Source organism: Meleagris gallopavo, chromosome 1, assembly GCF_905368555.1.
Source record: "Meleagris gallopavo chromosome 1, MGAL_WU_HG_1.1, whole genome shotgun sequence".
In the NCBI taxonomy this organism is placed as follows: Eukaryota; Metazoa; Chordata; class Aves; order Galliformes; family Phasianidae; genus Meleagris; species Meleagris gallopavo.
In genome coordinates, this window is record NC_139404.1 from 44089220 (window position 1) to 44111919 (window position 22700).

Genomic DNA, 22700 nt, shown 5'->3' on the forward strand with positions numbered 1-22700 from the left:
AGGAAAGCTGTTATAGTAAAGCACAGCATCGTTATTACATGGTTGATTAAAGTCCTTGCTTTTCTAAACACTTCAAATATGCTATTATCACACTGAAATGCACCACATGGCACATCTTAGTACATGAAACATGCGACAAAGAAATTATCAAACAGTTCCTGGTAAAATCCTTTTAGGGATTTAAAAAACAACGTGCTTCCTTCAAAACAGAAAGTGTAATTCAACATAGCTGTAGAAGGTACAACAGGTGGCATTTTCCAGGGAGCGGCACACATGAGGAAGAAGGGTGGGAAGGAGAAAAGTCATTAAGTACCTATCAGGAGAAACACACCCAATCTTCTACTTGCAAAGTGATAGAATCTATCAGAAAGAACAGAATACGCATTTGGGAGGATGTTATGGAGACCAAGACTATCAATGCAACTAACATTCCTTCTAAAGTTGCCCTGTAATTGAAACATCCTTCACCAGACAAAGAATGGGGGGACTGAGACACTGGGACTTTTTTTCTTTTACTGAGCATCCCATGATCAAAGTATATTCACAGATATTTAAGCAAGGCTCCCACATCACTGCTATGCCACATTCCATTAAAAAAATAAATCACAATCCATTGAACAGCATAACAAATGAGTTTGCCTGGTGAACTCAGGGAAGGTCCAGAGTGATTCTCTTTGTTTTCAGTTACCTTTATTATTCTTGACTGAATAAAGCCCTGGGCAATGAGGGGGAGCAGAAGAAAGACGTATGAATCATATGGGAAGAGTAGTTCTTCACACAGGATTCTGTATTTGTACTCTAACACTACCAACATTTGACTCTAAAGCTATACATAGAGCTGATGAAAAATTAGTTTCTCAGCCAAGGTATTTGCTTTCTAATTGTCTGAATTATATTTGTTTCTTTAGTTGAGAAGCATACATTTCTACTTACAGCACTATAGCTATGGAAATATTATGCTAAACTGAGTAATGTTTTTGGTTGTGTTTTCTCAAAACTTCAAGCTAATATAAAGAAACATCATTAACAACAGAAAGCGCAACGACTGCAGCTTGTTTTGTGAGAAGAAATAGAAAATTATGCAATGAATGAGTTGAGCTAATGCATTAAAGTGACACAGTATAAATACGGATCAGTCCCATGTCGGTTCTGCACAGTCATTTATCTGTCTGTACCTACACTCCATTCATTTGTGACGCTCTTTTCAGCGGTTTTAATTCAGAATAAATTAAATCTTTGAAGAAGACTTCAAGCCTTGAGAATGTCTTAAAGAAATATAGGTTAATACAGTTTTCCTAGTGCAGGCTGAAATATGACATAAGGCACTACTGCCCAAACATATCAAGGCTCAAAAAGCGAGGCACAAGAATGGAAAAATAAGCCAGCCATAGCCCTTGTCATAAAACAAACTTCAGCGCCTTTCCCATTCTTCTGTTTTACTCGTCTGTCCTTAAAGACTTGGTGGTCCAAGTACGTTCCAATAAAACATCCTCTTCAGGAGCTTCTTGAGAAAAGGACACACTTTGTACTGCAGTTTATATGTTCACACAACAAGCCAATGTTTCATAGACAACACCTTCTCAAAGCCTCCATACAAAACTTTCAACTCTGGAAACACTGTAAATCTAATTGAGCACACCTGACAAAGCTGTCACTTAGCAGTAATTAACAGGTATGCCAGAAACCGCATGCTGTGATACAGAACAGTGGTACTGTTTACTTCTTTAGAAGCGTGACAGCTATTTTACAACTCCATTAAATGCAAGGATGTGGTGTTCCTGGGCATGAAGCCTTCCCTCACTGCCTGACACTAGTTCTGCACGAGCACCCAAGCGAGCACGCTGCCTAGCCAGCCCTGTAATCACAGGAGTAAAGAAGAAAATTATAGGTATGGCACAAGATGCAGCACATCCCAGACAAGTAAGTATCTCTGTTCCTGAGCACAGTGCAAAAGGAATGGCAACTGTACCACTTCTGCTACAGAAATGCCTGCGAAGCCCAGGTGTGCACTTGGAACCAAAGGCTCTTCAGGACTTAACGTAATACAGACCTCTTTTGGCACAAACCACCTTCTCTCCAGGCCAGCATGATGATCGATGCGTGAAACTGAGAAGTGGCAAGAGCCTGAATGAAAGACTTTTTTTTTTTTTTTACAAATCCGTTAAGTGCAAACTTATAGAACAGATGGATCTTTGAGATGTTGCATTGAAAACATAAGTAAAATTTAGGAACAGCTTGCAAGGAAAGGACCCAAAAGGAGGTCCCAGTTCAAGACAGCGTGGAAACACCAACTTCAAACACAGAGTGATGTTCTGTAGTAACGAGCGTGTAATACTTCCTATTTTTAAAATATGCCATGCAAAGTTACTGAGAGTATTCTTTTAAAAGCAAAAATTTCAGCTGTGGAGGAAACAAAAGGGTCATCAGGAACAGGAAGAGTATTAAAAGAAACATCAGATGTTTTACAACTTCAGGAACCAGAATTTCAAGAGTCTAGAAGGACAAACAGCATCTTTGTAACTACTGCCTTCCTCCTTCCCTGCCTGAAGCCAGCCTTCTGGACCAAAAGAAGTGCCATGCAATCCAGGAGTTCACCTGTTGCCTATCATCAGCAAATGATAAACTACACATGTGTATGAGAAACCACGTTTGGTTTAGTTCTTACTTTGTTGTTTGTTTTTAAGCCAATTACATTTATGATGCGCAAGGAAAGTTCCAAAAGGAGGACTGTTGACACTCAAATCACTGCCTCGGTGATGAGAATTTTTGATTTTTAATGCTGCCTCTAGTTCTAATACTCTTTTTATGTACAAATTTGGCAGCAGCAGCCAAAGGCTCACTTTTAGTACCAAGGCACATCAGAAGTCACTGCCACGCTTTGCCAATGACAAGGTGTAGGTCAAAAGACACGGATGAGGTTACACACGCAATCACTGCTTCTACCAACGAGGCACAAGTCTTTTTGTGAGGAGAGCTTTTGAAAAGAGGAGTTATTCACACCACTCAAAATACACACACAAGTTTTGTCGTTTCTCTGTTTACTTCTGAGCACCTCAGTTAGCAATGAGCTCTGCTGTAGTTTTGTAATTTGGGGAAGCAGTGAAGAACAGCTACTTCACCAGCGAAGGTGGTTGCTTGCAATGCACAAAAACTTCTGTATGACCTCAGGTTTCTCATACACAGGGGTGAACCTCCCCCAGGCTGTTTTGTACACCATCTCAGCGTTCCTTGAAGGCCTGTGACTTCTCAGAGCAGCCAGTACCCAACTAAACGCTGGTACCACGTTCAATGAGGGCAGCGCCGAAGTCCCGCTGCTGGCAGCTCTCCTCCCACCACGTTCCGTCCCTCGGAAGCACGAAGCTCGAAACGCACCACGCGCATCCCCCACCCACGCTCTCGCAAACCCGGCCCTCTCGGCCGCGGGCAACGAGGAGTCTCAGCGGGCAGATGCCGCAGCCCGGCTTTCCACCCAGCCGGGCCCGCAGGAAAAGCCGGTTCCGAGCAGACGAGAGGCGGCTGGGTAGCGGCCGGCGTTACGAGCCCGTTCGCCCCCGGAGCGTCGCGACGGAGGCGCGCCCCCCGGCACCGAGCTCAGCCCGGCGGCCGGCGGGGACCCCTCCGCCCCCCGAGGAGGGCGCGGCCGCCGGCTCTGCACGCTCGCCGCCCCCAGCCGGGCCCATCCCGTGGCGGCGGGGCTCGGGGCCGCCCACGCGGCCTACTCCGTGCCCGCGGCGGGGCCGGGCAACGCCGCAGCTCGGGCCGGTGCCTCCCACCCCGCCGCCGAGCCCGGCCGGCACCAGGAAGCGGGGGAGCCGCCCCGCCGCAGCGCAGCGCGCCGCCTTACCCGCTGCAGGATCCGCCTGAACATGGTGGCGGGGCCGGGTGCCGCCGGGCGGTCGCGGCCACGCCGAGAGGAAACCGCGGGGCCCCGCGCAGCGCCGCCCCCGCCCCGCAGGAGCCCGGCGCGGCCCGCTCGCCCCGTGACAGCCGCGGCGGCCGGGAGGCGGGGCAGCCGCCGGGGCGGGACCGAGCCGCGCCGGGTAGCGCCCGCCCCGCCTCGGAGAGGGCCGGGCCGCGCCGGGCCGGAGCCGCCGTCGGGGGCTGGAGCCGCAGTCCTGTTGAGTCTTCGCTGCCGGCGGGGAGCGGGTGAAGGGACGGCTGCTGGCGGGAGGCCCCGTCCGGCAGAGCTCTCCGCCCCGCCAGCTGCCCGCCGTGTCGGTTGTTGGGAGTGCCGAGGGGCGCCGTGGTTTGGATAGTTAATTGGAAGCTAAACCTATTGGAAATGAAATTCATTCCTTATTGCTTCCTTAGAGCCAGGGGCGGGAAGAGCTACCTTGTGGCATAGCCGCTTAGACTCGCGTTAAAATGTCAGAAAAGAATATTGTGCTCCCACACACGTACCGTCAAACACAAAATAGCCCCAAAATGAGCAGTTCTGTCCAGAAAGGGTCCGTGCTTACCCAGTGCTGAGGGCAAAACTCCTATGAGGCTTTTGGCAGGAGAGCTGCCGGAACACCGATGGCCTCCAGCATGCAGAACTTAGCGCACTGCCATTTCCTGTCGGTTCTAAAGCTGCAGTTTTTACTTACTGAATGCAAGGCGAAGGATCATGACTGCTTGATGACTTACTGTGCACGGTATAGCAGACGTTAGATGCCACTCGTGCTGCAATGATTGAAAACATTTCCATTCTGAAGCTGATGTTTTTAAGCACTCTAAAATCCAAGGATTTGGCGTGAGTTATAAGCACGTGACAAGAAGGACTCAGCTGCCCCAGCCAAGACGTGAGGCACAGCAACATGAAGTGTCCCATCTGAGTTTCCCAGCTCCAGGTCCTGATGTTTCGTGAGGTTGTTCCTCTATTAGGGTACATAAGAGCACACACTATGTAGGGTCATGGCTTCAGCTGTTGAGGGGTGACGTCTTTAGTCACATCCATCAGATCATTTCCATTTTTGTGTCCATATATGAAGCAGCTTTAAAACACGCTGTACTCTGTGGCACTGGTAAGGTCTGTATTTGAATTTTCTGCGTGGCATTAACAATCGGAAGAGGGTTACTCTTGCTGTACTTCGCAATATGCTTTATACTCTCTCCCAAGTTAGCAGTTCCTGAGTGCTTAGAGTAATGTTGAGGTTTCTGGTGAGAAGTCTTACATCAGAGGAGGATGTTCTTAAACAAATCCTGTAAGGAAATGCACAGTGCTGTATTTCTTTGGATGTTTCTGTGGATTTATGCACCTGTCTCTCTGTCCCCCGTCATTCCCTCAGTGACTTCTGGATCCATTGGCCAATTTCCATCAAATATGACAGTGCCAATTGAGGCTCAAAGGCACTGGGTCCTACAGATTTAAGCAGGTGACCAGGCAGAGAGAGAAACCTTTAGAATTCCCCTGTAAAGGAAAAACTGCAGTGTGATTACCTTTGCTAAACACCAAGAATGCACATAAGAATTCACCTTTGAGGCAGACATGTAGGAAAAAAAGATTTCATCAGTCCCATATTGAGTGGAATTCCTTACTTTTAATCATTATGTGTATGTTAATGTCTGTGAGTTCATATGTGCAATACAAATATTGAAATCACATGCTGTTTAAATATGGTTTATGCCTTCAGGCATGGGAGTTGCAAATTTGCATTTCATCCAACCTCGTAAACTTTGTGAGGGCTTTGGCACCTTTGTATGGAGCCTATTGCTGACAGTCTGGGACTAAAATCATGTCAGAGTCTTTCTTGGGCATTGCATCTTGAAAGTAGGTGCTTCATCCTCTGAACATAAGTCACCAGCTCAGTCTGAACTACAGCAACCTCTCACATACCATTAGCTGCAAAAATCAGCAGACCTGCATTTCAGTAGACAATCAAAATCAATCTTTGGCCTAAATAAGCAGCATTCAGAATGGCTCAGCATGCAGCAGCACCTCCCAGGCCTTCCAGCAGAGCACTGCCTTTTTTTTCCTCATGCTTATGCACATATAAGCCCATAAAAAACATGATTCCTGCTCTGTGGCTCACAGAAAGCTATGTCCATGTAATCTTCTGCCATCACTGAGGGCTGTAAGGAGTCACCATTACTTCAAACAAAATGACTGGGAAAATAATATGTGGTGTGTCAATATTTCATGTACATAGACTTATGGCCTGTAAATTTCCAAATATTCTGCACTGATGTCCTGCATGTTATCAGCTTTTGTATGGATAATTGTTTTCAAAAGGCTGCCCAGAGAAGCTGTGGGTGCCCCATCCCTGGAGGTATTCAAGGTGAGGTCCTGGGCAGCCTGATCCAGTGCTTGGCAGCCCTGCCTATGGCAGAGATGTTGGAACTGAATGATCTTTAAAGCCCCTTCCAACCCAACCTATCTGTGATTTCTGTGATTCTGTGTTAAGTTCCTGACCCTATTCCATTTTTTTCAAGATGTTACTTTTAGGATTCTTATTTACAAAGGGCATTAGAAAGTCTCTGTGTTTTGGGTTTTTTTTGTTTGTTTGTTTCTTTGTTTTGGTGTTTTCGTTTTGTTTTGTTTTGCTTCCCAGCTCTTTAATTGTACATTTATGACTGTCACTTTATGTTCTTCATTTATTTTTGGCAAATGTCTTTCAAATTTATCCACATCTTTTTCTGAGGCTCTCCTGGGTTGAACTCTATGAATTGAACACACAGAACAGATGGTTTGAAGGATCTGTGTGTTGAAAACCATGATGGCTAGCAGGTAAAAGTAACATGTCAAGAATCCACATCAAAAACCATAGAACAGATTAAAGATTAAAGAGTAAAGTAAAAGAAAGTAAAGAAGAAAGATTAAAGATTAGGAGTATTAAAAACTTGCCAACCATCTATCTTCAAGATTAAGGAAGTGCAGAACTGTAATTCATAGGTAAGCGATACATTGTAGGTTATAACGTTGCTTAAACCACAAGAAAACATGCATCAGGAATTTACAGATTCCCTCAAATGGTTCAGGAGCACATATTCCATATAAAATAGGGGTTTGTGTGTTCCTAAATCAAATCATCATTTTGTCAAAATACCTGCTGAGAATTGCCATTTGAGAAAGTCATGGATGGATTAATGGAGATTTAGGAAGGAAAAAACTACCTTGAAAAAGAACTTTTCAGCTACTGATACTCTAGTCTTTCACTACAAATATTCACAAACAAAATATGCAGAGTGCTGTTTGAATTTATGTTTCCTTCATTATGCTGACAAACTGCACTTAAAACTCATCATTCTTGGAGTTGGCACCAATCATAGAATCAAAGAATTGTAGAATGGCCTGGGTTGAAAAGGACCACAGTGATCATTGAGTTTCAACCCCCCTGCTATGTGCAGAGTTGCCAACTCCAGACCAGGCTGCCCAGAGCCACATCCAGCCTGGCCTTGAATGCCTCCAGCAATGGGGCATCCACAACCTCCTTGGGCAACCTGTTCCAGTGTGTCACCACCCTCTGCGTGAAAAAATGACCAACGACTTTGAAGATGCCAATGGCAGAAAACAGATAAGAGAAGTCTTTGGTGAAACTCATGATATGGAGAAATGTGTCAGACAGCTGGGCTAAGATATCGGTAAGACTCACAGTACATCAAAAAGTAATTCTAACAGTGACACATGAGACATTTGCACTGTGGTCAGACCATATGGGAGCTCCTGTACATCAGCTTGACTTGCTAATCTTTCCAGTAGTATAAATGTGTATCTCTTACATCTGCCTAGTCATCACTTTTGTCACAAAAACAAAAAATGTAACTAACTTTGAGACATGTCTCCCTTGTTCAGTTTAGACTCGAACTGCCCCATGGGTTCCAAAGATATGTAGTTGGGAGTTGCAAGTCACAGGATGCCACCTCTGCCTCATCAAGGAGCTACGCCAAACCTATGGAGTGGTTATAATCTGTGTTTGAGCTGTTCATTGATCTTTCCTGACCCATTTTCCTTTCACCAGTGAAAATTAACAGTTCTTAACTTCAGTTCTTAAGTTCAGGTACTGAAGAAGTTGGCAGCAAATCAGTACTTCAGCCTGCTTGTGCCAGGATGAGTGCATTCCCTCAGCTGCTTCAGAGCCAGGCTGAATCTACGGTGATGTCTGTAAAAAAGAGGTGACAGCTACAGGCCAGGTCCTGTGCTAAAGAGAGCCTCCTTCAAGATTGTGTAATCGCTCGTATGAGTAACAAGTGGGTGTGCTAATAAAGATTGCACTACTAGCACTAATACCAAATTCTGGAGCTCAAATTCATGACTTGTACCTGGTGTTAGAGAACTTGAATCTTGTTGGATTTGCACAGCTATCCCCAGTTAACCCAAATTAAAGTCATAAATAATAGAATAATCACTATACAAAAGAAAAAAAAAAAACGCAGCAGTAGTTGATTTCGTTTCCCATTCCCCAAGACAGTGAGGAGTATGCCACGTAGCTTTGTTGGCTTAAGTGAGAGTTATGTATGAGTTCATGTAAAAAACAAGCCCGATATTAATATAACCAGAATCTGAGATGGAGAAGATCTGCTGCTGAGTCATGCAGAGCGCTCTGCCAAATGCCTCAGCTAAGAAATTATTCTGCATCAAGCTGAAAGCACGCCACAAAACAAAGACTTTCAAATTCCACCCCAGAAAACTGCAGTGATACCACCAGTCACGTCACTTCAAAGAGATGCTGGCATGTTTCCTGGGCAATTTCAAATGGCACAAAAATGAGTAAATTGAAAAAAGAAAGGGGATTGGTAGAGTTCCACTGCAGAGTCAAACATAAATATTTTAAAGAACCTATTTTTGAGGTTATCTGCTCACTTTGGTTATGTGCTTTTACACATTTATATATAATTTCTCTTTCTTTGGGTCTCAGACAAAAACTTCTTCTCTCCTTATTCTAGGCACTTTTGAGGCCATTTCAAAGATTTTTCAGCAAATTACTTAAAGTTCCAAATGAAGTAATCAGGACAGTCCTTAGTCACATAGATTATAGGGGATGCCACTACTACTGATCATTTAAATAAATCTTATTCAGTCTCTTTCGGTTACAGCTGAAATAAAAGATGGATTTTCAGTATGATGTATAAAGATTGTGATAATACTTATGTGCATTGTTGTGATCACTTCTGAGTAATTGAAAAAAAAATAAGCTGAAGGTCTGTGGTTGACTTCAAATATAATTTTAAAATCAAATTTTTTTATCAAATTTTTCTAGTTATATGAAGGTCCATATAGCACTGATTCAAACACACCTCACTCTCTCTGCAAATTAATGCACTATTTTTTCACGGCTTTGTATGTAAGCAGATGCAATAAGTGTTGGCTTTGTTGGGAGTCAGAGTTCATGCATTGCATCAGCAATTCAGCTAAATATTTTGAAATGGTCAGAGTAGAGGCTGATAAATAAAAAGGGCAAAATTTAGCTCCAAAGGGAGGTTACCAGGCTTTCTTGAAACAGCAAACAAATACTCCTGCAGGTTTAAAGTAATCACACAAGGCTTAATGGCATCTCTTCTTACAAATTCAACCTCTCTACGTCTTCCACATTTGTATTTTGATGTGAAAAATTTGCTGCATCTAAGATCCAAAATGCTGTTTAAGCTGTACAGTATTACACAGCTTAAAAGCCCTGCTGACCAAGCCTTGATTTTCCTGAAATACAAGCCAAACCTGTCTGTGTGGCAACTGCAGTAACGATGTAGATGTGAAGAAGAGTGATGGAAATAAGCAAAGAAGGATTAAACTCAGTTAAATATTTTTTAAAAGTTAAAATGTTTGCTGTAAAAGAAGAACGGAATGGACCTTTCATTCTTAATCTGCTTTTCCTGGTAAGATTCATAATTTCTTAGAACATTATATAAAGTTTGCAAACAAAGAAAAAAATAAATTACAAATGAAGAATGAAGTGTTTACCAAAGCCTAGGACAAGCTGAGATTCAATGAGGGTAAAAGTAAACGCATTTCCTGTGGGATGACAAAATGCTCCATCATTCTCAAGAATCAATACTTCAACAGCTGAGGTTTCCCTTTCACTAATGCCAGCTGTAGGCACTACTGAGTCAGCTGCCAATACAATTTTAATCTGGATCAAATATATGTGCCACTGTTCTGCTGTTTCTTCTGAACTAACGTGAGTGTGGGATATGATTTTAAAGCAGTTCATTCTTTTCATTGCCTACAGATTGATTGAAGGCCAAAAAAATATGATGTCCATAATAAAGCTGGACAGGAAAAAAAGTTACAGGTTTAAAATAACGTTAAAACAATTTTAATAGGTGTGACGAGTTTGCACTAGACTTGTATTTTTTAATATTCATGCTGTTGGTTTTTCTGATCCAGTATAAAGTAACATGGTGTCGCTCAGTGGTAACAGGTGACAGGACGAGGGGAAATGGCTTCAAAGTTACACCAGGGGAGGCTTAGGTTGGATATCAGGAAACACTTCTTTACAGAAAGGGTGGTTAAGCACTGGAATGGGCTCCCAGGGAGGTGGATGAGTTACCAACCCTGAATGTGTTTAAAAACCCGTTTGGATGTGGTGCTCAGGGACATGATTTAGCAGAGGGTTGTTAGTTAGGGTAGTATGGTTAGGTCGTGGTTGGACTTGATGATCTTTAAGGTCTTTTTCCAACCTGAGCGATTCTGTGATTCTGTGAAGCCAGATTTACTGACCCATGGAACCACAGCCTGGCCTCCATACCTGCCCTTGCTTGGATGCTTGTAAGGTAGCTGCAATAGCAGGAGCAGTGCAAAAGAAGGAGGTGATTCTTGAGAGTGCTTGCAGGAATGCCAGAGAGATGTTCAGAAAGGAAATGTTCACTCCTTATTACTGCTTGGCATTGTAATGATACCGAAATGATTTTTACAAAACTGGATATTATGTATTGTAGAAGTCTCTAGCTCAGCCAGTCTCTGCCTTGAAAAGTTTATGGACCAAATAAGAAAGAAAAAGCAAGATGCCTTTAAGATTAAAGATTAGAAAATCAATTAAAAGGATTTAACTTGCAAAATGTCACAGTGGTGGTTTAAAAGCTTGGCTAGAATATGTGCAGCATGCCAAAACCTCTTGATGAGTTTGCCAGGTGCTTTGGAGGAGCAAGAAGATGTACTGTTTGAAGTTGACGTATTTTATTTATATTACACTTTCAGATCAAATAAAGAGATTTCCCATACAACATTATGAAGCCATTTTTTGGTAGAAATTTCAGTTTGAGATTTCTGGAACAATTCTTAATTGTATAAAAATCCTTCATTTTAAGCCTGCCTACTGTAATCACAAATCCTGACAGTGTAACAGTATAATTGCAAAAATATAGGTTTAAAATGTCATTTGTCCTTAGGAGGAAGGTGAGGGTCATCTCCTGCTACACCATTTGCTGCCTGACCAACAACACAGTTGTTGCACAATCCAAGGCATGAGAAGCAATGAGCAGGCATTCAGTGTTTCATTTCAAAATACTCAAATAAATCTTCTAGTAAGTGTCAGATGTTTAAGGCTGGACTCCTGGCATCCTTGTGGACAAGGGTTTTACTGCTGACCTCTACGAGGCCTTGAAATCAATACTCCAGCTCATATGAAGGAAAGAGAAAAACCATTACACATGATTCATGACTGAGCAGGCCTTCTCTGGTCAACCTGACTTTTGAACCCACTGGGGTCCCTGTTACATAGGGACATCTCTCAAGACTCTGTTGGCATATAAAAGCAAATAACATGCATGTGTACATGTCACAGAGCTGTGTGAGGCCACAGCAGTGGATCTGGATGAGTTGAGAATCAGTGTTCCCACTGGCTGCAAACAGCCAGGGCCCAGTTCTAAGGTCTTCCAAGGAGATCTATGCCTGCCTATAGGTATATATTGGAGAAAGGAGGAAAAAGCTCAAATTTGCCGAGTTAGGAATACTGGGATACTAGATGGGGAGCTATCTCAGTCTCCCTGGGGGATTACAAGGTCTTGCTACAAAAATGAGGTTTGTGAAGTAGTGGGCAATTAGTTGTACTGAGCAATTTACTGAAATTGCTCATCCAAGAGTCTTGGGTTTATAAAATACCATTGATACTTAATTACTATTTTTGTGAATATAACAGAAAGCAAATATGAAAAGGTACTGTCCGATCTGAGCAGAAATTATGACTCTGAATGAGCATCATGACCAGAAATATATTTTAGGAGTATTACAGGGATTTGAAACTGAAGCTTCAGTCAGGAATTCAAACATCAAATTGCAGATTGTTATTAATTGGTTTCCTGAAGTCTGCTACCCTACTTACAAAGAACAAGTGCTGGCTACTGTGACTATCACTGCATCATAAGAACATCTAAAGATGATTGAAACTGATTGGTCCATTTTTATTTGCCGAGGGCCAGGTTACTTTCTACTGAGAGAAAACAATATAGAGACTAGAATTTTGTACAGTTACTGTTTGGTATTCCTCATTGATCCTTTGGTGCAGAAGGTGGCTGGGATTTGGAGCTCTGCCAGTTGCACTCCTCTGCACACACAGGTCAATCAGCCTTGGCAATGCCTCTGGCAGCCCATAGCCACTGAGGCAGGCATCTGGGATTGTGTGTCTTGCTCCAGAGGCATCCCCAGCACAGCCCCCCTCTGTCATTTCTTTCCTTGTAATACCACTGGGAAACTTGTCTGAGAGCTGAGCTGTCAGAAGGCAGATCCAGGGGGCTGCTCCCCATGACAGCATTCCTCCATCCAGGTCACCAGACGAAGTCCATCAAGCGACCCACAGGGGAATGAGACTGTCACTACATAAATCCCATTTCTTTCCATATATCAAAGGATATTTTCAGACCTGCAGTTTATACAAATACTTCCTGTCCCAAGAAACTGAAATTAAATCAGCCAACACCAGGCAAAGATGCTGAAAGAAAACCATGATCACCTCAATCACAGATTGAGAAAATATGTCTCAGTAGCCCCTGCCACAGCACCAGATCTCTGGGTCACTCCCACCTCTCCACCTCCACCAGCACAGCCCCAAAGGCAGTTCACATGATAACTACTCATGTCTTTTTGAAGAGCAGACCACACATATTTTTATGGCAGATGTTTCACAGCAGCAAACAAAAAGTACTCAGCTGCTTTGGGGCAGTGCACAAGTGGATCCTAATCTTAAATTTAACCTCTCCTGGAAGGACTCTGTGCTGTCCCTCCTCTCTTAGACCATAGGGCTAGGGCTGCCAAAAGGCCTGCAGGGGGGATGAGCACGCTGTCGGCCAGAGCAGTAAGCTCAGCCCCTCATTGCAGACTCCAGGAGAGCTCATCTGCACTTGTCTGCTACAAGAAGTTGTGATAGCTGAACACTCAACAGATGACCGAGTTGTTCCACATCACCTTTGCTCCCTGCATTCGAACATAATGAAGTCTTGTAACAAGTGTGTGGTTAGGCATCACAACCACACAGCCTTTTAACCCTCATCCACTGTCCCCTGAAGGCGTGCTCTAGGCAGAAGCTAGCTCACTTCCCAGCAGCAGTATGATGGTGGGGATGAGCTGAATGGCACCATGTCGCTGTATCAGAACTGTAGCAGCAAATGGGGATGGTCTCTGCATGGACTGAGCAAGGAGGGCTATCTAGGAGAAATAACAAAGTATTGGGAACAAGAAGCATGCTTTCAGTCACTGACACTCAGAGCTGTCCTTACGTCTCCTCCAAGGAGGCCCCAGAGCTCCTTTTGCATTTGTGGAGCTACTGACAAGCTGAGAATCTGATCCAAGAGATAACCTGGATGTAATAAGATAGCTCAGCTACATCATGCTCTCATGTCTATAATGCAGACACAGATGGTGTGGGCAATCTTAACTGTTGCATTCCCCAACAATTTAAAGTTTGACTGCTTGTTACCAGTAACAATCAGACTATTTTTCATGGGATGAATACACAAGTGTTTCTATCAGCGCAGCTGACTATATCTGAAAGAACAGGAGATAACGTTTTTCCCCATCAGGTTGAAAACTTTTTATCTGATCATTTTGTTTGCTCTGCCACTGGCAGTTCCTCGATATCAACAAGTGAATGTGTTTCTCACATCACACACATTCAGCCTCTTTCCAAGAAGCTGTCAAACACTTTTGAATGTACTTGTATTACTTCTTTCGCCTCACTCCACTGTCCCATTAACAATCTGATGCTTGTAAAGCAGGACAAAGTGCTGTGTGCAGCTTGTCCATCAAACAAGCAGAACTGAGGGCAAAATGGAGGGCAGGGTTCTATCAGCTCAGGAACTGTTTGGCCCTGTTCTCTGTCAGGACTAAGTTGCCGACCAAAAATCTTTCTCTTCTTCGAACTTCAATGTAAAGTCCAGCCTAAGGCTACCTGACCAGAGATTGCTAGAAAGGTACAAAACCAAGAAATCTACATTTTTCCTCAATTATAGCCATATTAGGAAGACAAAAGGGATGAGACTCAGGGGGCTCCAATCACCAGTAAAAATTTAGTGTAGTTGTTCTGGGCTTGCCGCAGCACACAGGCTGTGAGTCAGAGCTCCTGAGGCTCACAGTTAACAACATCTCTAAAGGGGAGAAATGATTGATATCATTTTTCTCAGTGAGTGATTAAGACTGCTTTTAACAATGCAGTCATGCATGCTATGCACTAAAAGGGATGATTCATTAGTTACTTGGAAGAGGAGCATCTTCTTCTTTCAATTCAGAAGCCAGAGAGATTAGCCAGTGTCCCATTAGTGCGGCTGATTAGCATGTAGAAAGAGAAGAGAGGAAATACTGGCTACTTTTGTCCCTGTCCCCACATCTGCAGTGCTTTTTCTCTTCAAGCAAGAAACAAATGAGAATTCTGTCTGCAGCAGTGCCACTGATTCCCACTTTGCACAGTCTGACACCAGAACTGTCTGCTGGCAGTGGCTGCAGCTCCCTCCTCTGCCTCCCAGCCGCAGGCGCCTGCCCACAGCCCCATGCCATCTGCACAGCAACACTGGCTGATGCTGCACGGGACGTCTGCTCTTTTTGCTGTCAGTTGTTGCTGTTGCTGTTGCCTCTTCTGAACGAAAAGGGAACAGTTATAGGTAGAACCGGCAGAGAGGAAAACAATAATGGATTTCTTCTTATCTGAACCATATTGTTGCTGAAAATAAATTTACAATAACTCTTCTCACCCTTCCATCCTTTTTTGAAATGACATCATGTGTATAATAAAGAATCTGCCACTCCCAAGCCTTTCCTTTCCCAGAGTGGGTAGCTCGGCAGTGTAAGGCACTCTTTGCGACACACTGTGGTGCAATAGAGGAGCATGATGGCATAACTGTCTGAGAGTAATGCTAGAATTTCTTCATCTCTTTTGAAAAGAAATGGTATTGTCAAAGCCTGCGTGCAAGTCAATTCTAGTGAGCAGAAATTGATGCTGCTGCCTCTTCGTCACAACAAAAGTTTAATTTATGGCAAAGTGCAAAGCATTTTTATTTTAACACTGATCAAAATTGTCATGGATGATCTCTTCCCCCTGTCCACATATGATTTAAAGGCAGCTTGTTCTGCATGCTTCTAACTGCAGTCTCACGTAATGATCACTTGGACATGCTGTACTCAGAAAACTGGCAGCAGTTCCAAGATTGATGTATGACAGACTTCTGGCATCAGCTCCACTGTCTGCACTGCAAGGATACATACAGTGCCCTTGCATCCAAACACAATCTCCCCACTACCCCTAAGCACGTTTACATCCTGAACTCCACCAATTTCATAGATACCCCATGTCATTCATCCCTGGCTTTTGCTTATCCTTCCTTCTGACCTCATCCTGGCTCCCCCTTGGCCTTTCACCCTTCTCCTCTTTGGCTGCCACAGCACCAGCTATTTATGCAAAATGATTCATCCTCTTCTTCACCACTCATGCCTCTCTTTTCCTTGAAGCAGTCTGGGGAGGATGAGTTGCTACCAGCCTGTGGTAGCAACTCCAAGGAGCAGACAAGCTTCATATCAGCCCTGATCTCCCTGTATGTTAGCACTCCCTTCCACAACTACATTATAGCTGTTATCCTGCCCTCATCATGGTCCACCTTCAATCTCCTGTGCTGGTTGATATTTATTACAAGCCTTTAGTGATCCAAATCCCTTCTTATCTCACCTTGCTGAGCACAGAGTGTGCACTTCCCATATTGACAGAGTGGAAAAGAGTCTCAGCAGGTGTCCGTCCAGCTGAGTTCCTGACAGAAAGACACCACAGGTATTTTGTTTCATATTAATTATGTAAGGGCACTTAAAAGTCTTGGCTACACAAACTCCATACAATACAATTCCAATCATCCAATTTAATGCAGATATATTGCTACTCAAATGAAAAGCTTTTTGGGAAAAAAAAAATCAAAAAGATGATATTTTGGTCAAAACGAAGATTTGTGTGTGTGTATTTGAAGGTCAAAAAATGACACCAGAGACCAAATAATTGAACTGAAACGTGGCTAGGATTTCTTTTAATTAAATAGTGAAATATATTGACCAAATGAAAGCTCTTCTGTGAAAGTCTCATCTTTAGTCAAAACATCTTCTGAATTTATGCACAGTGCACAATGGACACCAGATGAAATCATCCTCAGTATACCTATGCATGTAACCACTGGAAAGTAATTTATTCCACATAGAAAGACCATTATAAATTTCATACGTGAGATATTTATTAACTTACCTTTATTTTTTCTTTCACTACTACTTCTGTGTTCACCAGAAGCTCCAAAGACAAATAAACTGTCAGTCATTTAACTAGTGGTGTACAGATTTGCCATTCTGGCATGGCTTTACTTTTAAGCTTAATTTAAAGCAAATTGTTTGTGCCATAAGTGACAAAAGTCCATAACCCCCACTGCAGCAGACTGCATTCAACACAGAACAAGGTCAGATCTGGTGAAGAGAAAATGAGCACAGCATGAAATGACTGCTAAGATTTTTCTCTGTAAGCAAAGCTCGTGTGTTACTCTCCCAGTGCTTCCTTGGAAGTGCCCTCGGTGTTTCAGTTAAAACTTCTCCTGTCGTCTCCCTTCTGTTCCCCACAATATACAGCCATTTATTTAGTACCAAAAGCTTCAGAACAATTTATTCACATTTTTAAAAGTAAGGAGTAATTGATAACAGTATCACTGCACGGAAATTGTCTGGCAGCCTTCTGCTAGGTGCTAATACCTGTGCTCTGCACAGGGGAAAAACTGCCACTTCTTTACCAGTGCTTCACTGAGAGAATTACTCCCCCACCCCGCAGAAGGTCATCACTGACTGTTAATATATAACCCACAGATGTGTTGGATCTTTCCCTGCAGCGCTGTTTCAGACACCGCAGGGGAATCCCCTCTGCTACCCATGCCGGCAGCAGGCAGGGAGCTGCGCTTGCAGCAAGGGGCACCCAGCTGCCACGGCAGCCTGGGGACACCTGCCTCCCACCCTACCCTGCCTCCCTCCATGCAGCTCTGCAGCAACTGTTGGCGCTGGGCTGCACGGCGGCTCCCTGAGCTGATCCAAGCAACAAAGAGGATGCTCTGAATCCAGGTTGTTTTTGTTATCAGAATGGCATCGGGAACTGCAGTGCTGGTGCAGTCAGGAGAGCAGGTGCTGGGGAGGAAGTGTGCCGTGGTTCAGATAGCATCTCTTCCCTTAATAAAGGTAGAATGCAATTGAAAGAGTGTTATGGTTACACAGTCATCAAAGAGATAGCTCACAAACAAAAAGGATAATGCATTGGTTTAAAAAGAAACAAGACTGAACAGTAAAAATTGCTTCATATATGTTCCTTCTGCAGAGGAAGTAGCTACATGTACATGACTACATGTATGGTCATTATGGTCATTAAACAACATGAAAAATACACAAACGTGAATCCACGTGCATATACACACGTGAACATGCAAAAAAAAAAAAATCATTGCTACATATAAAAGAAATGCAAAATACACCCACGTAAGAGTTTTTGTCAGCTTTCAAAACACGCATGCAGCTCTGATCCCCTGGGCAGCCAGTTCACGGCAGCAATAACCAGAAAAGCCTATAGAGGGAGCAGGCTGCCTGCTTTTACTGAGTGACGGGTTTTCAGCCTTAAGCAACAGCCCTGAGGGAAGGACGGCCAAAGGTGGAGGACGATCATGTCTTAGGGAGCAGTCGCAGGGCCTGATCAAGTTACCTGCGAAGAAGTGGAGCAGCAGCAGCACTCACCTGCCCAGGCTATGGGCAAGAGGATTGCTGCTACATGTCTCCCTTCCTTTATTCCTTGCCCTATCTTCAAGTTCACACCTGAGCCCTGCAAGAAGTCAAGAATCACTTACTGTTTTCTCTCTTCTGTAGTCGCTGGCATGTCCTGATGCTTCAGCCTCCGCTCTTCAAAGCTTAGCAGAATTTCATCTTCCGACATCTACAGCCAAAGCAATAGAGCACTAGCTAGAAGGGAAGAATGCAGTAAGAAAAGCTCAGGGCTGCCTGCTGAGCAAACAAAATGACTAGAAAATGCACAACTGATAACAGATAACATTAGAGAAGCAGTATTAAGTCAGTATTAATCAGTATTAAAATTGCATTCAGAAGACAGAAAACACAGAAATATCAGAGTTATTGTGATACCGTGATTACTGTTTATATGTCCAAATTTCAACAAATCAAACATTACTTTCATTCTAATTCACATGCACATACACACAAAAATAAAAATAAAAATGAAAATAAAAATAAAAATAAAAATAAAAATAAAAACCTTCAACCCATGTATACATTTATTATAGGTACAGAAAGTTGGTAGTTATTGGTTCAGCCCAGAAGGCCCAGCCTAGGCAGAATGCTTCTGCTAAGTGTAATACAAACCTGTGCCAAGAGCCTTACCTTGCCTTGTTTTTACAGCCCAAGGAAAGACAGAATGATAGGACTTCTTGTTTTTGTTTTTGAAACAGATAGGGAGCTGTGAGCAGAAAAATTTAACAGAAAGTGGATCTTACCAAACAAACTCAGATTCAGCCTTTAAAATCAAAAGACTGGCAACTAAAAGATGTAGGTTTGGGAGTACAGACATTTGTAAGAAGCTTAACTGAGAGGCCTCATCTTAAAAATAACAAATGTGCAAAGGAGAAAATGGTGCATAATACATGGCAAGCCCACAAGTGTAATTTACTGTGTCATCCCTGTGAATTCTCCATGTAGAAGCACTGGCCACCAGAGTGTGCACCAGCTAACTTCCATTTCTGTAAAAACTTAACAGGCACAGAGCATACAATATTTATACATGAATTTATACTGAGAGCTCTCCCCCCACGCACTAAGGTCTAAGAATGCTTTAGCATTCGTCTCCTGGGGAGCAAGAGCAGGCTTTAAGACTGCAATACTTACAGTTAAGGACAGGTCATGCAGCAGTAACAGAGAAAAGGAACACTCTGCCCTACAGTTCCTAGGCATTGCAGCTTGAGATTTTTTAAAAAGATAGTATTACTTTTCCTTAACTAACCCCTATAATGTTTCATCTTTTGATACAGGTTTGCTCTTTTTTTTTTTTCCTCCTTTTCCTTGCATGATTGGAGAGAGACAATTTGAGGAATATATTCTACACAGTGATGTGATTCAGCAACTTTCTGGAAAACATAAATGCAGCCCTTTTTTTCAGTGCATTAATGAAAGACAACTGGCAACAATTTCCTTCATACTGAGCTTAACCAAAAGCAGGCAATGTATCACACAACCTAAGCTCAGAGGTCTCGGATCACAATGTCATTTCTCATGTTCTTTTATATGACTACGAGCTGCTCAAACCCAACCAGTGACAACAACCACATTGCTGCAGAAGTTGCTGTGTTACTCAGGGTGGCTCAGCAAATACATTTTCCTTTTAATCAAAATTCTAGGTAACTTTTGGCCATACCAACACACAAGGCTGTTGCTTCTCAGTATCTCAAGGGTATATCCACAGAAAGGTTCTTCTGCAGCTCCACCAGAGCAAACCCTCCTGTCATGGGGTTGCCTCATCAGAATTTTTTTGGCATGAGGGCACAGGAGTGAATGAGGCTTAGTAACTCCACTGTAGAAACATGATATAATTTTGCATATTTGGTATTCTTTACCCAAAAGTGCCTTAAGGGTGGGAAATCAGATCAGAATCAAAAACTATTTGCCTTAAAGGAACAAACTCCCACTTTGCCCCAGTGAAAAGTAGTAAAAAGAGCTGAGGGAATTGTGGTGCTATACTAGGTGAATTAAAACTATCCCAATAAAGATATGTCTGTCCATAGGATAAAGGAGTCCAATCTTCAGGCAGGCACTGTGGTAGCAATCTCCAGTAAGCAATGAGTGCCTGCGTCCCCTACTCAGGGGCACATGCAGGAGTGGTGGGCAGCACAAAGTCCTGCTTACCACCATGACCCCTCCTGCCCTGGGCTGCCAGAGAGCCACAGCGGCAGCTCTGCAGCACCCACAGCTCATGTGCAGTACGTCCCGTGATCAGCCCGAAGAGGAAAAGTGCTGTGCAAGCGGCAGCCGCTGTTGTTGCTGGCAGCGCTGCATGGGGATGCTTGCAGGCAGTGCCTGTGAGGCTGGCTAACCACTAACCAGCATGGAGCCTCTGTGCTGAGAGGCACCAAGCACTGTTCACCGCAGATATTCCCATCTGCAAAATAAAAAGTGATTCTGACAGCAAAGTCTTCCAGTGACTAAGGGACCAGCGCGCCGCTGGTAGCAAGTAGTTGGCAAAATTTCTATCATAAACACTGCTATCAGGTCATTGTAACTCAGCTGTAAAAACTGGCTCCAGGCTGATATTTGGCAAACAAGACCCAGCAAGATAATCCTTTTTTAAACACATTATCCTATCTGAGTAATCTACAGACATGGGAATGGAGAGGTCTGCAGATGCAATCCCCACGGACATCTCTGTTGATCTTCTCTGCTGATGTGGAGAAGGGCACCCAGGGATGGGAGCACCTGGCCATCCCAGTGGGAAACCCAGAGTCCCACAGACATACCTCGTCCCATCTGGAGCCACCAGCTTTCCCACAGAAGTGAAGGGTAAGTATCATCTATTTCTCTATCAGAAGAAATATCTCTCCTTCTTCAAAACAGCTCCTTAGTCATAACACCATAATGCTGTGCTGGCTGCCACAGTCCTCTTCTATTTCAAAAGGCTTCCTGTGGACTGTACCACATCTGAAAAACGCTTTGGTTGAAAAAATGCCATCCATCAGCCATTCCAAATGGAGTTTTGCAGATCTGCGCAGATCCTCAGGACAATAAAAATGGTTAAATGCAACAGGGTGGAAAATCAGCACTAAACACAAATTGTAACAATTATTTATGTATCTATGCTCAGGTTTTATAGTTAGGAATGCTTCTTTCATTGATTTCATTATTAAAAGTCTGTTTCAGCTAGGGTTTTTTTTTTAAATGCTGAATCTCATTTCCAAACGCCCTCAGGGAGCAACAGCCACAACAATAAAATTAGGAACCAATTACTAAAGATAAAATTAGAATACCTAAGCCCAGCACTATACTGGGAAAATGCAGTGTTAAAATGTATGAGGTAAAATGTTTTCTAACTATCTCAGTGTTAAGCTTCATTTTGTCCTTGGAATGGGCAAGGGCAGAAATTTGTGACAAATTATCATGTTATTAAACACAACTGTTTTCTGAAAAACTAGTGCTGTTTTTTTTTTTTTTCTCAGTATAGCTAAGGCCAAAGAGGCTTAGTAAGATTTTAAATTAATTTTTAATTAAGAAGACTTTTTTATTTCCCGCCCTCCTCTCCCCCCCAGTGCTTTTAAACATCACTTCCTTTAGAATCAGGATTGAGGGAGATACTGAGAACATAGATGATACAAATGGTTTACCTTCTGTATTGTTTACACAGTAGATCTGAAGGATCTGCAAAAGCAATTCTTTGGCACAAGTGAAGAAGACACCACAACCACAACTACCACCTCAGTGGCAAAAGCAGCAGTAGGTGCCCAAGATCCACCTACCTACACTAGGGCAACCAGTCAGATACTTTGTGGTGAAATCATCTAATGTGGGTAGGATTGACATTTTGGACTATAAATACCACCACGGATTGGAGTTGGGATTCCACTACCATTCCTGAACAATCACCTTCATGAGACAGATGTTCTCATGAAGCACACGTTCAGGCTGAGCAAGGCTAGAGATGGCAATTCCTCTTTGTGGTCATGTTGAAAAGTGCACTGCCTTTTCCTGCAAAAAAAAAAAAAGAAGAAAGAAAAAAAAATCTGCATGTTTCCAAAACCAGAACTGTGTTATAATATCCAAACCAGTATGGCAGGGAGAAGAGTTGTTCCAGCACTCTCCTCTCACAACAGGTAACTCCCCCATTTCTTCTCATCTTTCAGCTTCAAACACATGGCTATTATGCACTCCTCAACAAAATACTGTCAGATACATTCACCAAACATTCTGACGCTGATGAAAAAGAATCATTCAATTGAAAAAAAACATTGTCATGAAAATACTTTGTTTAGAACATTGCTTCAGATGAGTGAACAGCTCATTCGGCATTCCTGGGTATTGGTGTCTAGCTCAGTGCTTTTGCAAAATATATTTTTAAATAAAGGTTGAATAGCATGTTTGTCTTATATCATGAACTTGAAACTTCTATGGAAACAAAGCATTCTCTCCTGGCAGTATGGCAGTGTCTATAGGCCTTGAAGCTAGCAGACAGACCCAATGGGTTTCACGAACCATTCTCCAGCAAAAATCTGCACACAGGAGCTGACTCCTTATCTGCACTTCAATCAAATGAGCT

At 43.1% G+C, this 22700-nt stretch overlaps 1 protein-coding gene and 1 long non-coding RNA gene across 16 annotated transcripts in view; both read right to left on the reverse strand.

Moving 5' to 3' along the window:
• The window catches only part of EEA1 (early endosome antigen 1), a 71808-nt gene extending 67784 nt beyond the window's left edge, over positions 1-4024 (reverse strand). For all 5 annotated transcript variants that reach the window (XM_085222855.1, XM_085222845.1, XM_085222837.1 and 2 more), the window contains exon 1: positions 3845-4024. In XM_085222855.1, coding sequence (XP_085078981.1) covers positions 3845-3868 — 24 coding nt within the window. In that variant the 5' untranslated portion in view covers positions 3869-4024. The remainder of the gene's footprint in view (positions 1-3844) is intronic.
• Positions 4025-16400: 12376 nt separating this feature from the next.
• The window catches only part of LOC104910403 (uncharacterized), a 46610-nt gene continuing 40310 nt past the window's right edge, over positions 16401-22700 (reverse strand). For 10 of the 11 annotated variants that reach the window (XR_014883057.1, XR_014883058.1, XR_014883059.1 and 7 more), the window contains 4 exons: positions 20911-22132; positions 18788-18863; positions 18241-18352; positions 16401-17574 (listed from right to left, as the gene is read on the reverse strand). This is a non-coding gene — a long non-coding RNA (uncharacterized LOC104910403). The remainder of the gene's footprint in view (positions 17575-18240; positions 18353-18787; positions 18864-20910; positions 22133-22700) is intronic. The other variant, XR_014883053.1, reaches the window with a different exon arrangement.